This window comes from Nerophis ophidion, linkage group LG21 (assembly GCF_033978795.1).
Source record: "Nerophis ophidion isolate RoL-2023_Sa linkage group LG21, RoL_Noph_v1.0, whole genome shotgun sequence".
NCBI classification, from domain to species: Eukaryota; Metazoa; Chordata; class Actinopteri; order Syngnathiformes; family Syngnathidae; genus Nerophis; species Nerophis ophidion.
Window position 1 is genome coordinate 9,521,433 of NC_084631.1, and position 17,736 is coordinate 9,539,168.

At 41.0% G+C, this 17,736-nt stretch overlaps 2 protein-coding genes across 3 annotated transcripts in view; both read right to left on the reverse strand.

Moving 5' to 3' along the window:
• LOC133539716 (tropomyosin alpha-4 chain-like) overlaps nt 1-1,982 on the reverse strand; it is a 15,511-nt gene extending 13,529 nt beyond the window's left edge. The window contains exons 1-3 of the mRNA XM_061881833.1: nt 1,724-1,982; nt 1,207-1,352; nt 1,007-1,140 (exon numbers count right to left, since the gene is read on the reverse strand). Coding sequence (XP_061737817.1) covers nt 1,007-1,140; nt 1,207-1,341 — 269 coding nt within the window. The 5' untranslated portion in view covers nt 1,342-1,352; nt 1,724-1,982. The remainder of the gene's footprint in view (nt 1-1,006; nt 1,141-1,206; nt 1,353-1,723) is intronic.
• Nucleotides 1,983-3,251: 1,269 nt separating this feature from the next.
• Nucleotides 3,252-17,736, reverse strand: part of arhgef2 (rho/rac guanine nucleotide exchange factor (GEF) 2) — a 38,930-nt gene continuing 24,445 nt past the window's right edge. For both annotated transcript variants that reach the window (XM_061881835.1, XM_061881836.1), the window contains 14 exons: nt 16,287-16,412; nt 16,042-16,159; nt 15,719-15,967; nt 15,578-15,654; nt 12,288-12,460; nt 12,122-12,189; nt 11,849-12,052; nt 11,700-11,777; nt 11,580-11,635; nt 11,095-11,136; nt 10,985-11,035; nt 10,638-10,922; nt 10,377-10,524; nt 3,252-6,914 (listed from right to left, as the gene is read on the reverse strand). In XM_061881835.1, coding sequence (XP_061737819.1) covers nt 6,865-6,914; nt 10,377-10,524; nt 10,638-10,922; nt 10,985-11,035; nt 11,095-11,136; nt 11,580-11,635; nt 11,700-11,777; nt 11,849-12,052; nt 12,122-12,189; nt 12,288-12,460; nt 15,578-15,654; nt 15,719-15,967; nt 16,042-16,159; nt 16,287-16,412 — 1,725 coding nt within the window. In that variant the 3' untranslated portion in view covers nt 3,252-6,864. The remainder of the gene's footprint in view (nt 6,915-10,376; nt 10,525-10,637; nt 10,923-10,984; nt 11,036-11,094; nt 11,137-11,579; nt 11,636-11,699; nt 11,778-11,848; nt 12,053-12,121; nt 12,190-12,287; nt 12,461-15,577; nt 15,655-15,718; nt 15,968-16,041; nt 16,160-16,286; nt 16,413-17,736) is intronic.

Sequence of the window (17,736 nt, forward strand, 5' to 3'; positions counted from 1 at the left end):
GCCATCCTAGTCACTGCCGTTGTGGCCTTGGGCAAGACACTTTACCCACCTGCTCCCAGTGGCACCCACACTGGTTTAAATGTAAAAATTAGATATTGGGTTTCACTATGTAAAGCGCTTTGAGTCACTTTGAGAAAAGCGCTATATAAATATAATTCACTTCACTTCACTTATTGTCCCGACTACAAATGAATAGATTTACATAAATATTTAATAAATTATATTGACACCAAAATCATGTATTTGAGCCCATTGATTTGCAAAATGTGCACCACACATTCATGTTTTATTGAAGTATTATTCAATAAATATATTTATAAAGGATTTTTGAATTGTTGCTATTTTTTAGAATATTTAAAAAAAATCTCACGTACCCCTTGGCATACCTTCAAGTGCCCCTATTTGAGAACCACTGGTCTTACCTCTTAAGAAAAGAGTCAAGAACAGGAGATAGGGAGGAGAATCAGATTGGGCTGGTGCCAATGTGGAAAACTGAGTAACATCATGAGAGGAGAAATACCGTTATGCCTAAAAAGAAAGGTCTTTAATCAAAGCGTGTTACCAACCATGACATATGGAGCTGAAAACTGGGCATTGTCAAATAAAATGGAAAAGAAAATAGCAGCAGCACAACACAACATGGAAAGAAATATGCTCGGAATCACATTTAAAGACAGAAAAACAAATGAATGGGTGAGAAAACAAACGCAAGTCCAATACATTATGAGAACTATCAAATTAAGTAAGTGGAGGTGGGCTGGACATATCAGTAGGAAAACAGATAATAGATGGACTTCCCCAATGACATCATGGAGACCCATGGATGGGAGCAGAAATAGAGGAAGACAGAGTGAGATGGCGAGATGAAATAGACAAATATTGGGGAACAGTGCAGTGGCAGGGAGCAGCTAGAGATCGTTCACAATGGCAGAAACATGCTGAGGCCTTCGTCCAGCAGTGGATTGACAACGGCTGATGATGATGATGATGATGATGATGGTCTTACCTCTCGCTTTCGTCGGCCACCTTCTCCAGCTTGTCCAGCTTGCTGATGGCCTCGGTCAGCTGCCCGTGGGTCTGGTCCAGATTGTCCTCGGTCAGCTGCAGACGGCGAGTGAGGGACGCCACGTCCGCCTCGGCCTGCGACAAGCACAAGGTCACCTGACCTGCCAATGGTCACACCTGGGCAGGCGTGAACCCACATACCTCTTCCCGGCTCTTCTTCTCCTCCTCCAGCTGGCATTGCAGCTTCTCCGCTCGGTCCTCGGCTTCTTCAGCTTGCGCTTGAAGAACCTTGATCTTCCTCTTCACCGCCTCGATGCTGTTCACTCCTCCGCTCATGGTTTGGTCGTCTTTGCACAAACAAGTCGAGCAAGTGCGTCAGATGGGGGCGGAGCTTGTATAGAATGAACTTTGTGTGGACGCCACAGGAAGTCAATTTCACAAGATTTACCAACAATCGCAACACAAACGCTGACAAGGGAGCGCACACACACACTCAAACACTCACAGTGAAATTTAAACAGTGCCAAACGAGGAAGGAACTAGAGCAGGTTCGGGCGGGTCCAGACGTGTTTCTCAACCCGCCCAAATTTTCTGATGTTAACACACACACATCCCGCTTTGTACTAAAACATCCCAACTTAAAACGACGAGAGGACTTTAGTGTCGACACGGAGTTGTGGAATGTTGTTAACAAACAGGTGTGACAAGCACTTCTTACCTGTCTCTGACGTTAGCAGCTAGGTTGCTAACTAGCTGTTAGCAGCTAGCGGGCGGTGTATGCGCGGCGCGTCCTAAGGGAACAAGAAATGACCGCTTAGCGCTTCTCAAGTTGGAGCAAAAGTAAGAAAGAGGCGAGGAGAAGATTAGGGTGGTGGTTCTGGTTTGGGTCCGGTGAATAGTGCGGGTCTGGTCGGCTTCCGTATTCAACCAACTCCCCAACTTGGACTCCACCTTTTCCGCGTTGTTCCCTCCCGGAAGTGACGCAACAAGACGGCTTTCTCGGAAAAAAAAAAACTTTCATCGCCTGTTTCAATTCTTTATTGCACTTTAATATCTATTTCATACATTTCTTTATTAAAAATGCACCGTTAAGTATTTTTGATATTATTCCCTTCACACATATTTTCTTGAATGACATGCTCTTAATTTGTAGGGTCTCGTGACCTAGAAAGTGACGTCACAGCTTTGGTCATTGAATATCCTTTTCATAGATGCACATTTGTTACAATATTCATGACAAATTTGTGCTTTGTTTTGAAGATGGGATATTTGGTTTTACACTGTATGAACAAAAATTTGAATAGTAATTTTACCTTTGCAACGTCATTATTCTATTGGCTAAGTTTTATATTCATAAATGTAAGTTTCTCAATACCCGACCCGTCTTTTGTGCCTTTAAAAAAGATTTAGAACTCTACATTAAAACACTTTCTACCTCTAACAACAAAAATCTGTGAAAACGATGATGCTATGATCCAAATTTAAATTAGAGTGAGCCTATGGTTTTTGCACATTATATATATATGTATGTGTGGGAAAAATCACGAGACTACTTCATCTCTACAAAACTGTTTCATGAGGGTTTCCCTCAATCGTCAGGAGATTTCTGACGATTGAGGGAACCCCTCATGAAACAGTTCTGTAGAGATGAAGTAGTCTCGTGATTTTTCCCACACAAACATATTGCGCTCTATCACTGTATCGAGCACTATTCTTTGGATAATCCAATTAAGTCATATATGTATAAGTATATATAGAATAGAATAGAATAGAATAGACTTTATTGTCATTATATTTGCATATAACGAGATTAAAGACTCCAACTTAAGGTGCGGTTGTGGGAACAAATATGGGGTAAAATAAATAACACAAGAGGTAATAAAGGAAAAACTAACAGTTGAAATGAACAGACTACTATCCAATAAAAATAACAAGCCATCCTGTACAATATACAAAACAATATATATATATGTATAATATATATATATATACATATTATATATATATATATATATATATATATATATATATATATATATATATATATATATATATATATATATATATATATAGTACAACACCATGGCGCGGTTTTATTTTGTACGGTTTTTGTACTTATTTCGATTAGTGTTTATCGTCGGTTTGTAAATATTGAAATTTATATATAGAAGATTAAAATAAATAAATAAAATAAAAAGAAAATAAATAAGAAAAAGATGCACATATGAAAAAGGAAAAACGACAAGTTTATTTACATTTTATTTGAAAAAAATAAGAGAATTGAAACAAAAAAACGTTATGTTGGTATAAAAAAAAGCGGTAACTACATCTAGAAACGGTTTGGTATTTCATACAGCAAACATTTAAATCCTTGGTAACTGGAAATGAAAAAAACAGACCTTATTAGGACACCGGAAGCTTTTCATTTCAAAGTAAAAGCAGGCAATGTATGTGCAGCTTTTACTTTGAAACCAAAATGTCCGGTGGTTGCAAATGAAAAAAAAACATCTGTTTTTCCGTTTTCTGTTTTACTCGGGAATTATTTGTTTCTATCATAAAACTAACCGTTTTTTAATGTTGTTGTTGCTCATCGATACCAAAAAAACAACTTATTTTTTTCCCTTTACTTCCTTTTTTGCTTTTTGAAATTAAATTCAAATAAACAAATCAGGTTGTTGTTTTTTTTCCAATTTCTATTGATGAAAAGAGCATTCAATGACCACAACATACACTGACCGTGTTGTAAGTTACATTTTCAATTTGACTTTCTTTACAATTTATGAATTTAAAAAAATAATAAATGGTTCCTGGTTACAGCCTGCGACAGAAAACACAGCAAATGACCCTGAAAGTTACACCGTAGTGTTACTTACTTAATTTGTCACATTTTTACGTGCAAGAAATTGATTTTACAAAAAATAAGGGCTTAAATGGCACTAAAACATTAAATGCAATGTCCAGAAGCATTAAAAATGTCATACAATTGCAATTGACAACAAAATAGACAACAAAACAAACCCTCCCACCCAGATTTTCCAACTAGAGATTAAACTGCACTTCAACATGTTCCATATTTGCTAATAAAGATTGAAAGTCAATTTGATTTTTCTTATATAAGATAATTAAGTTCAGTCACCTTGGATTGTTATTAAATATTATTACTTTATAGTGCTTAATTGGGCCACAGTTAATGTCAACTTTTCTGCTATTCAACATTATTATTGTCAAATGCTAACAATTTTGTTTATGGACAATTGTATACTTTTGATTGTATATAACAGGGGGGTCCGACAAGGGCCTCATACTGAAAAAGTCTAAGTACAGAGGGGCCGTTTTGATATATTTTTTATTTTTATTAAAATTGCTAAAACATATATATACATACATATATTTAAAGACACACTTTGTGTCAGCTTTGTAAAATAGTTGACTAATACATTACTCTAAATGATTCAAACATTTCATCTTTTTCTCCATACATTTCGATTCTTTGCTCTTTTTTGAATATTTTACTGTTGTTTCCCACCCCAAGAATATAATTATGATGATGATAATACTACTTCTAATAATAATAATAATGTGATTTTGCAACTACATAACCTATTGTGTCAAAAAGTCTGTTTAAAATATTAATGTTCACTTACACAATAAACAGTGTTTATTATTGTTGTTGTCCATCCATCCATCCATTTTTCTACCGCTTGTCCGGGGGGGGGGGGGGGGGGGTTGCTGGAGCCTATCTCAGCTGCATTCGGGCGGAAGGCAGGGTACACCCTGGACAAGTCGCCACCTCATCACAGGGCCAACACAGATAGACAACATTCACACTCATATTCACACACTAGGGCTAATTTAGTGTTGCCAATCCCCAGGTGCATTCAATAGTATTATTTTCTTTAATTAACTGACTATTTTTATTTTATCTTGGATGGCGTGGCGCAGTGGAAAAGTGGCCGTGCGCAACCCGAGGGTCACTGGTTCAAATCCCACCTAGAACCAACCTCGTCATGTCCGTTGTGTCCTGAGCAAGACACTTCACCCTTGCTCCTGATGGGTGCTGGTTGGCGCCTTGCATGGCAGCTCCCTCCATCAGTGTGTGAATGTGTGTGTGAATGGGTAAATGTGGAAGTAGTGTCAAAGCGCTTTGAGTACCTTGAAGGTAGAAAAGCGCTATACAAGTACAACCCATTTATTTATTTATTTATCTTTATTTCAAGAGCTTATAATATTTCAGATGAGGTGTGTCCAAAAACTTTTTACACCACTTTTTCCGTATACTGAAAACTAAATGTCAACAGGGACCATTTTGACAATTTTTTTCATTTTTTGAAAAATGCTTAAAACAGATATTACATGTTTAAATACAAACTTTTATGTTATAAGTAGGTATATTATTATTAGGGGTGCACAAAAATAATATACGTAGCTTGACTGAAAAGTCGGGTATGGGGGGGCGTTTTGATATTTCTTTTAAAATGCTAAAAAAAAAGATATTTATCTCTAAACACAAAATTGTGTTATAAATATTTATGTGTTTTTATTTTATATATAATTTAGCGGGTTACTTGTTTGGGGAGAAAAAAAAGAACATTTTAAATGTGTTTAATTGTATTTCTGGACTGTATATGTAAAAAAAACCAAATATACAATTGTTTAAAAGACAAGTCAGCATTTTCTCATTACATTCCAATTTTGAAAAACTTTTTTCTTACATTTATGATTTTTTTTTTAAGATAGATATTTGAAAATACAAAGTGTTTTAAAATTCAGCAGACACGTTCGGTATGTACCGTATTTCCTTGAATTGCCGCAGGGCATATAGTATGCGGCTGCCTTGAATTACTGCCGGGTCAAACTCGCTTCCCAAAATAATTAGCGCATGCTTAGTATTACCGCCTGGTCAAACTCGTGACGTCACGAGTGACACTTCCCCTGTCGTCATTTTCAAAATGGAGGAGGCTGATTTCAATACCGGTAATTTGAAATCGCATAAAGGGAAGAAGATTAAGAGCTATTCAGTAGGATTTAAGGTCCAGGCTTACATCACACTCAAATTTTTACTGCATACCTTTGGTAAGTGCCGGAGTGAGAAGAGGTTTTAAAATAATTAGCGCATGCTTACTTTTACTGCATGCCTTCGGTAAGCGCAGGAGTGAGAAGAGGTTTTAAATTAATTAGCGCCCCAGCGGCAATTCAAGGAAATACGGTATTTGAAAATACACAGGGTTTTAAAATTCAGCAGACACGTTCGGTGTATATTTGCACAACGTATCGGACCGGTATCGCAAGTCACTGTGTCAAAGACAGGCGTGTCCCTTTAAGGCGTGAAAAGTAGTTCGAGGCAGCATGCAGCAGTTCGGTGATCTTTTATCAAGACTTAAAAACACAATTGTCCTGAGAATAAAACAAAACTAACAAAAAAAAGGTTCCAGCTTGATGAAGACGACACTTAAAAGAGACATTTTGCCTTCAAGTTGCGTCATGTGACCCGTCCATGCGGTTCTTGAAGAGGACGTCAACCATCTCCCGCCTTCTCTGTCCTCGTTAGCGTTTACTTTCTTTCCGCTATTCTATGAATTGATCAGCACCAGCGAGGCCGTTGCCACCGTTTCGTGGACTTCATGCATGAAATGTACTTCCTACAAACCACACTGACTAAATAAATAAGTAGTGTCCGTGTTGTGGGTCATGTAGTCACCTGACCAAATCTCTGTTTTAGTGGCGTTTGGACCAAGTCGTTAGCTCCGCCCACTCCGGTGACACACTTCCTGTTTGAAGTCGCAGACCTCCTTTTTTTTTTCCGAAGCAGGAAATGACATCAGGACAGCGGTGACATCACGGTGACGTCACAGTGAGACATTAACTGGGATCTGCTCCGCACTCGCTTTCTTCCGGAATGTCCTGCAGGTCTAAACGCAGACAACACGCATCGTTAGCATATGTAAAGGTGAAGTTAAAGTACCAATGATTGTCACACACACACACACTAGGTGTGGTGAAATTTGTCCTCTGCATTTGACCCATCCCCTTGTTCACCCCCTGGGAAGTGAGGGGATCAGTGGGCAGCAGCTGTGCCGCGCTCTGGAATCATTTATGGTGATTTAACCCCAAATTCCAACCCTTGATGCTGAGTGCCAAGCAGGGAGGTAATGGGTCACATTTTTTTATAGTCTTTGGTACGACTCGGCCGGGGTTTGAACTCCCAACCTACCGATCTCACCAGGGGTCACCAACCTTTATGAAACCAAGAGCTACTTCTTGGGTACTGATTAATGCGAAGGGCTACCAGTTTGATACACACTTAAATAAATTGCCAGAAATAGCCAACTAACTCAATTTACCTTTAATAAATAAATCTCTCTCTCTCTCTCTCTCTCTCTCTCTCTCTATATATATATATATATATATATATATATAAATGTTTTTTTCTCTGTCATTCCGTCGTCGTACATTTTTTTTCCTTTTACGGAAGGTTTTTTTGTAGAGAATAAATGATGAAAAAAAACACTTTATTGAAGGGTTGAAAAGAGGAGAAAAACAGGAAAAAATTAAAATAAAATTTTGAAACATAGTTTATCTTCAATTTCGACTCTTTAAAATTCAAAATTTAATTGAAAAAAATTAATAGAAAAACTAGCTAATTCGAATCTTTTTTTAAAAAAATAACAAAAAAATTATGGAACATCATTAGTAATTTTTCCGGATTAAGATTAATTTTAGAATTTTGATGACATGTTTTAAATAGGTTAAAATCTAATCTGCACTTTGTTAGAATATATAACAAATTGGACCAAGCTATATTTCTGACAAAGACAAATCATTATTTCTTCTAGATTTTCCAGAACAAAAATGTTAAAAGAAATTCAAAATACTTTGAAATAAGATTTAAAATTGATTCTACAGATTTTCTAGATTTGCCAGAATAATTTTTTTGAATTTTAATCATAATAAGTTTGAAGAAATATTTCACAAATATTCTTCGTCGAAAAAAACAGAAGCTAAAATGAAGAATTAAATTAAAATGTATTTATTATTCTTTACAATAAAAAAAGAAGGAAAGAAGAGGAAGGAATTTAAAAGGTAAAAAGGTATATGTGTTTAAAAATCCTAAAATCATTTTTAAGGTTGTATTTTCCCTCCACAATTGTCTTTCTAAAAGTTATCAGAAGTAAAGTTAAAAAAAATAAATGAATTTATTTAAACAAGTAAAGATCAAGTCTTTAAAATAATTTCTAGGATTTTGAAATTCTATTTGAGTTTTGTCTCTCTTAGAATTAAAAATGTCGAGCAAAGCGAGACCAGCTTGCTCGTAAATAAATAAAATTTAAAAAATAGAGGCAGCTCACTGGTAAGTGCTGCTATTCGAGCTATTTCTAGAACAGGCCAGTGGGCGACTCATCTGGTCGTTATGGGCGACCTGGTGCCCGCAGGCACCGTGTTGGTGACCCCTGCTCTAACCACTAGGCCACTGAGTAGGTTTATTTATTATCAAGAGCTAAAACAGTTAGAATGCTGGCTACATAGCACAATGAGCAAAAGTAAAGCTAACATGCTAACAATGTTGACAGTTGGCATATTTGACTCTAAAGCGGAAACCATCAAAATGTGTTAAAAAGCTTGCATGCTATCTTTAGCAAAATATTTTGTTACTTGACTTGACCGTTAGCATGCGTCAAGTCAAATATTTGACTATGCATAGTTAGCTAGAATAGTTAGCATGTTAACAGGTAGCATATTTGACTCTAAAGTGTATACCTTCAAAAAAAATTAAAAAGCTTGCATGCTAACGTTAGCTAAATATTTTGTCAGAGTTAGCATGCATCAAGTCAAATATTTGACCATGCAAAGTGAGCTAGAGCAGCTAGTATGCTGTTAACAGTTAGCATATTTGAATCAAAAATGTATACCTTTAACATTTGCTGAAAAGTTTGCAAGCAAAATTTTTGCAAAATATTTTGTTACTTGACTTGACCGTTTGCATGCGTCAAGACAAATATTTGACCATGCATAGTGAGCTAGAATAGCTAGCATGTTAACAGTTAGCATATTTAACTCTAAAATGTATACCTTTAACATTTGCTGAAAAATTTACATGCTAATGTTAGCAAAATATTTTGTTTCTGTACTTGACAGTTAGCATGCGTCAAGTCAAATATTAAACCCTGCAAAGTGAGCTAGAATAACTAGCATGCTATCATCTAGCATGTTAACAGCATATTCGACTCTAAAGTGTATACCTTTAAAATTAGCTAAAAAGCCTGCATACTAATGTTCGCAAAATATATTGTTACTTGTTGACTAGATAGTTGGCATTCGTCAAGTCAAATATTTGACCGTGCATAGTGAGCTAGAATAGCTAGCATGTTAACAGTTAGCATATTAGACACTTAAGTGTATACTTTTAAAATCTGCTAAAAAGCTTGCATGTTAGCAAAATATTTTGTTACTTGACTTGACAGTAGGCATGGGTCAAGTCAAAGATTTAACCCTGTAAAATGAGCTAGAATAGTTAGCATGCTATTAACTAGCATTTTAACAGTTAGCATATTTGACTTTAAAGTGTATACCTTTTTAAATGTTTTATAATAAATATTATATTAAATAAATTTAATAAGATAAATATTACATGTAATTAGGAATGTTACTACATTACATATATACTTACAGCGTGTATAAAAAAGCTCGACTGAGTTTTTTTTAGAGCGCTTTATCGGCGAAATAGAGCGTCTGCTATTGACTCCTTCGTTAGCAGACTCTTGCTAGTGTTTATTTAGTTTGAAATGCATGAAAACTAAAAACGTGTGTGCTTGTCTAACATAAAAGATGGGGGGAAAAAAAAAAAAAAGTGCAGTTCCCCTAAACATGCATCAAGTGACAAAATACTTTGCTAATGTTAGCATGCTAGCATTTGGCTAATTAGCAAGGAATTGGTGGCGAAATGTGGAAGTAGAAACATTTTTGAGGCGGCATAGCTCGGTTGGTAGAGTGGCCGTGCCAGCAACTTGAGGGTTCCAGGTTCGATTCCCGCTCCCGCTGTCCTAGTCACATCCATTGTGTCCTTGGGCAAGACACTTTACCCACCTGCTCCCAGTGCCACCCACACTGGTTTAAATGTAACTTAGATATTGGGTTTCACTATGTAAAGTGCTTTGAGTCACTAGAGAAAAGTGCTATATAGACATAATTCACTTCACTATTACGTTACGAGAAGCCAGGAATTTCTGTAAGTTGGAAACTTCTTAGGTTTTTAATGTCCAGAATAGAAAAAAGGTGAGACCAATAGTGAGAATATCAAAGGTGATATTTCTATGAAATAGTTTGATATATAATCTATTTATTATATTTGTATTTGTGTGTGGTCGTCAGCTGACCTCTGGGACTGTCAGCGCGAGGAGAGATCTTCACCACATCCTCCCCGTCTGCTTCCTGAAGGCCGTCTAATTGGTCGACCGGGTCATGAGTGGCCAATGGGGCGAGGGGGTGTGGCTCCTGCTCTCTGCTACCCCGCCTCCTCCTCAGCTGCGCAAAGGAGGCATTTTCAAACGACGTCATTGGTTGGACATGGTAAGTGTACCTATTCCAGCGGCCCTTTGCTCACGAAGATCCCGCCATGAAACATTTGGTCCACACACCTGTTCCCCTTTGACGACGTCACAGCCGTTGCTCCTCCTCCTGTTGCCCGGCTCCGCCTCTTCCTTTGGGGGTGCTTCCTCCTTGAGGCGCAGCCGCGTCACTTCCTCCTGTAGAAGCTCCACCTGCCGCTTCAAGCACGCCACTTCGCCGCCGCCGTCAAGCCCCGTGTCCCGCGACACGGAGCGACATAGACGGGGTCCGGTGTTGGGGCCGGCGGTCGGGCCCGTGGCCGGGCTCGACCGGACAAACAGTTCCAGCGTGGAGTCCTGACGTATCACCGCCGCCTAGTGGGCGGAGTCGACAAGTCAGATGAAAGGAGCCCGGGACGGCGTTCTCACGGTCTTACCTGCAGGGCGTGGAGTTGCGTGCTCAGACTGACCAGACGCTGACACACTTCCTGTGGAAACACAACGTTAGCTCGGGCTGTCACGTTGTGCTCGCATTGCAGCTTTTTACCTCTTTTAGCGTCCTCTCCTGAACCTGGTTTCCGTTTGAGTCCTGCAAAAACATGCTTAGTATTACCGCCTGGTCAAACTCGTGACGTCACGAGTGACACTTCCCCTGTCATCATTTTCAAAATGAAGGAGGCTGATTTCAATACCGGTAATTTGAAATCGCATAAAGGGAAGAAGATTAAGAGCTATTCAGTAGGATTTAAGGTCCAAGCTTACACCACACTCAAATTTTTGCTGCATGCCTTTGGTAAGTGCCGGTGTGAGCAGAGGTTTTAATATAATTAGCGCATGCTTACTTTTACCGCATGCCTTTGGGAAGCGCAGGAGTGAGAAGAGGTTTTAAATTAATTAGCACCCCGGTGGCAATTCAAGGAAATACGGTAGTTGTATAATATGTATGTGTGACGCCCTGCAATGTATATGTTTAATGAAATATATTGGTATAAATATTTTGTGACTTATATATAACATTCCAAGCGAACTTACCTTAGAAGAGTTGATGTTTAGGTCCACAGAACCGTTGAGTGACGAGGTTTCGCCGTCTGACACAAATATTTGATTTATTGATGATACTTGTGTTGTTTTGTCAAGACGGCGGCCACTCACTGGTTAACTCCTGGTTGCCGTTAGCGACCGGCGCTTTAGTGATGCTGGACCCCGCCAACAGGAGGCTCAGTTTGTCCACTGAAGACAAAAAGTAAAAAGTGAGACATAAAATCATGATCTTCAAGGCGCGTGGGGAAATAAAAAAGCACCTTCGGAAATGGCGGCGGTGAGCAGCGGCTCGGAGGGAGGAGCGTGAGCGGCGTCCGTCCGAAACAGGTTCCGGTTGGAGGGACGCGAGGACGTGCCGCCGTCTCCTGCCCCGCCTCTTCCTGTCGCCTCCGCCAGCTCGGCGAACAGAGTGACGCGCTCCTGCAGGAGCTCTAGCACCTCACGGTCCTTCTGCAGGATGTCGGCTGGAGGACACGTGCGGGTCAAGGCGAGGACCAGGTGAGACCACGTCAGACAGAGGAGGCGTGTCCTACCTTTCAGACGTCGCAGGAGAGCTTTGTCCTCTGTTTCGATCAGAGGGAAGTCTTCTCTGGACGGACAACTGCTCACACACAAGTAGCACACATAGTATTACTACTCAGCATACATCATTACTACTCATCATGCAGTACTTGGAGGAGGTACTAAGACGGTCCACACCTGAGTGTGGCCTGCTGGATTCTGGTCATCCACGTGCGGCGGTCGTCTTTGGAGGAAGCGTGGAGCTCGTACATCTCCGGGGGGGTGGAGTCACTGATCAGGTACATCCCTCGTTCCTGATTGGCTATATCTCTGACGATCAGCTTGTTCAGAGACACCACAGGAGACTTGTCCTGAAACACACACACGCACACAGGTGGTGATGTCCCTCACACACGCACACACACAAATACAGGCGATGATATCTCACACGCACACAGGTGATGTCTCACGTACACACACATGCACACAGGTGACGATGTCACACACACGTAGGTAATGTCTCACAAACACAGGCGATGATGTCTCACACACACAAACACAGGCGATGATGACTAACAGACACGTAATTAACTCTCACACACACACACAAATGCAGGCGATGATGTCTCACACACAGGTGATGATGTCTCACGTACACGCAAGCCCAGGCGATGATGTCTCACACATACGCAGGTGATGTCTCACAAACACAAGCGATGAGGTCTCACACACAGGTGATGTCTCACATAGACACATGCAGAGAGGCAATGTCTCACACACTTACTGTAGGCGATGATGTCTCACACACACAAACCCAGGCAATGATGTCACACACACGTGAGGATGTCTCACACACACAAACACAGGTGATGATGTCTCACGTACACACAAGCACAGGTGACAATGTCTCACACAAAGGTGATGATGTCTCACATACACACAAGCACAGGCGATGATGTCTCACACGCACACAGGTGTTGATGTCTCACACACACGCAGGTGATTGCTAACACAGGCGATGATGTCTCACACACACAGGTGATGATGTCTCACATACACACAAGCGATGTCACACAGACGCAGATTGGAGATGATGTCACACACACACACAGGTGATATCTCACAAACACAAGCGATAATGTCTCACACACAGGTGATGATGGCTCACGTGAACACACACAAACATAAACGATGATATCTACAGACACGCGTACAGGTGATGTCACACACACACGCAGGGGATGTCACACACACACACACACACACACACACACACACACACACACACACACACACACACACACACACACACACACACACACACACACACACAGATGATGTCTCACAAACACAGGCAATGTTGTCTCACACACAAGCACAGGTGATGATGTCACACACACACGCATGTGATGTCTCACAAATACAGGCAATGATGTCTCTCACACACACACAGGTGATGATATCTCACGTAAGCACACACAAACACAGGTGATGATGTCTTAGGTACACACACACGTAAATACAGGAAAATGCCTCACACGCACAAACCCATGTGATGTCTCAAACACACGCACACCCACAGGTGATGATGTCTCACACACACGCACACTAGTGATGTCTCACAAACACAGGCGATGATGTCTCACACACAGGTGATGTCTCACGTAAAAACACAAACACAAGTGATAATGTCTCAAACACACACAGACAGGTGATGATGTCACACACACACATACAAATACATACACGCAGGTGATGTCTCACAAATACAGGCGTTGATGTCTCTCTCACACACACAGGTGATGAGGGCTCACGTAAGCACACACAAACACAGGTGAGGATGTCTCACGTACACACACACACACAAACACAGGTGATATCTCACACACACAGGTGATGTCTCTCACACACACACGCAGACAGGTGATAATGTCACACACAGTCACAGGCAATGATGTCACACACACACACAGACATGCAGACAGGTGATAATGTCTCACACTCAGAAACAGGCAATGATGTCACACACATGCAGACACGTGATAATGTCTCACACACACGCAAGCACACACACAGGCAATGATGTCACACACACAGACACGCAGACAGGTGACAATGTCTCACACTCAGACACACATGCTGACAGGTGATAATGTCTCACACACACACAGACACAGGCAATGATGTCATACACACACAGAGACAGGTGATACCGTCTCACACATACACACAGGCAGGGATGTCACACACACACATGCAGACAGGTGATTATGTCTCACACATACACACAAGCAATGATGTCACACACATGCAGACAGGTGATAATGTCTCTCACACACACACGGATACAGGCGATGGTGTCACACATGCAGACAGGTGATTATGTCTCACACACAGACACAGGCAATGATGTCACACACAAACATGTAGACAGGTGATTATGTCTCACACATACACACAGGCAATGATGTCACACACACACATGCAGACAGGTGATAATGTCTCACACACAGGCAATGATGTCACATACACACATGTAATGATGTCACACACACACACACATGCAGACAGGTGATAATGTCTCACACACAGGCAATGATGTCACATACACACAGGTAATGTCACACACACACACATGCAGACAGGTGATAATGTCTCTCACACACACACGTATACAGGCGATGATGTCACACATGCAGACAGGTGATTATGTCTCACACACATACACAGGCAATGATGTCACACACAAACATGTAGACAGGTGATTATGTCTCACACATACACACAGGCAATGATGTCACACACACACATGCAGACAGGTGATAATGTCTCACACACAGGCAATGATGTCACATACACACATGTAATGATGTCACACACACACACACATGCAGACAGGTGATAATGTCTCACACTCAGACACAGGCAATGATGTCACACACACACATGCAGACAGGTGCTAATGTCTAACACAGACACAAGTAATGATGTCACACACATGCAGACAGGTGATAATGTCTCACACACACACACACAGACGCAGGTAATGATGTCACACACACACATACAGACAGGTGATAATGTCTCACACACACACACGGACGCAGGTAATGATGTCACACACACATGCAGACAGGTGATAATGTCTCACACACACACACACATAGACGCAGGTAATGATGTCACACACACACATACAGACAGGTGATAATGTCTCACACACACACACGGACGCAGGTAATGATGTCACACACACATGCAGACAGGTGATAATGTCTCACACACACACACAGACGCAGGTAATGATGTTACACACAAACATGCAGACAGGTGATAATGTCTCACACACACACACACACACACACACACACACACACACACACACACACACACACACACACACACGCAGACAGGTGATACTGTCTCACACAGACACACACACGTTGGACATGTCTAATGTCGTGGTGAACGCTGAGGTGTGAACTTACGAAGGACGCAAACGTGAACTTTTGGTCTTTGTCTTGAAGGAAAACCAAGATGTCCGACATCAACAGCACCCGAACATCTGGACACACCCACAGGTCAGGTCATGTGACTCGCCAAGCCACGCCCCCGTGCTCCTCCTCTACCTTTCATCCTGGAGCCCTGGACCTTCCAGAGCAGCATTCCATCATGGAGAAGCCTCCTTCGCTGCAGCTCTCCTCCTCGGAACACGCCTCCGCCCCGGACCTCGGCCTGAGACCGATGGTCCAGGCGGGCTTGGATCTCCTGCAGCCTCCTGGTCCGGTCCAGCTCCAGAACCTCCTGATCCACCGAGCTGATGAGGTCCTTGAGGAGGAGCAGAGCTTGGCTCAGCGCTTGCGCCTCCTCTTGGTTGCCTGAGGGAGGCCACGCGGTCACATCAGTTCTTCAGCACTTCAGTTTGGACCTCCGAGGCCAACTCCCGGTGTACCTTTGGTGTTGTCCAGGAGCCTCTGAAGAAGAACGGGATATTTGGTGATCCTCTGGGTGACCAGCAGGATGCACTCCTGGACGCCATGGCGACGCAGCAGAGGACCCCGACAGGCACGCTGAGCAAGAAGGGGAATGTCAGTGGAGAGCCTTCAAGAACCAGCACTGGACTTCTTGAGGACACTCAGATCTTCTGATGCCAGGAACTCAAACCAGCAAACAACTTTTCAAAAAGACCAGACTCACCCTGATGAACTGCTGCAGTCTTCTGTCCCGCAGCAGAACTTCTTTGTAGAGCTTCACCGCTTTGGGATGACGACTGCAGAACTCCGAATAAACCTTCTTCATGTCTGCTGCACACTGACCTGAGAACTACACACAACTTTCTTTTTAACTACTTCACGTGCACGTACAAACACACAACTTTCTTTTGTCTAAACTACTTCCTGTACACACAAACACTTTCTTTTGTCTCGCAAACTACTTCCTGTACAGACAAAAACACAACTTTCTCTTGTGTCTCAAACTACTTCCTGTAGACACAAACACACAACTTTCTTTTGTCTTGCAAACAACTTCCTGTACACACACACACACACACACACAAAGTTTGTCTCTCAAACTACTTCCTGTACACACACAAACACACAACTTACTTTTGTTTTGCAAAGTACTTCCTGTATGCACACAAACACACATATTTTCTTTGTCTTGTAAACTACTTATTGTACACACACAACATTCTTTTGTCTTCCAAACTACTTCCTGTACACACAAACACACAATTTTCTTTTGTCTCGCAAACTACTTCCTGTACACAAACACACACGTTTATTTTGTCTCTCAAACTACTTCCTATACACACAAACACACAACTTACTTTTGTGTCACAAACTACTTCCTGTACACACACAAACACACATTTCATTCTTTTTTCTTTCAAACTACCACCTGTTCACACAACTTTATTTTGTCTTGTAAATTACTTCCTGTACACACACACACACACACACACACACACACATAACTTTCATTTGTCTTGTAAACTACTTCCTGTACACGCAAACACACAACTTTGTTTTATCTTGTGAACTACTTCTTGTACACAAACAAACACAAGTTTATTTTGTCTCTCAAACTACTTCCTACACACACACAAACACACAATTTACTTTTGTCTCACAAACTACTTCCTGTACACACACAAACACACAACTTATTTTCGTCTCACAAACTACTTCCTGTACACACACAAACACAGAACTTACTTTTGTCTCCTGTACACACACAAACACACATTTCATTATTTTTTCTTTCAAACTACTACCTGTTCACACAACTTCATTTTGTCTTACAAACTACTTCCTGTACACACAAACACACAACCTTATTTTGTCTCTCAAACTACTTCCTGTACACACACACAAACTTACTTTTGTCCCGGAAACTACTTCCTGTACACACAAACACACAACTTTATTTTGTCTCGCAAACTACTTCCTGTAAACTCACAAACACACAACTTTCTTTTGTATTGTAAACTACTTCCTGTACACACAAACACACAACATTGTTTTATCTTGTGAACTAGCTTCCTGTACAAACACAAACACAAATGTATCTTGTCTTGTAAACTACTTCCTGTACACCCAAACACTATTTTGTAAACTACTTCCTGTACACACAAACACATACA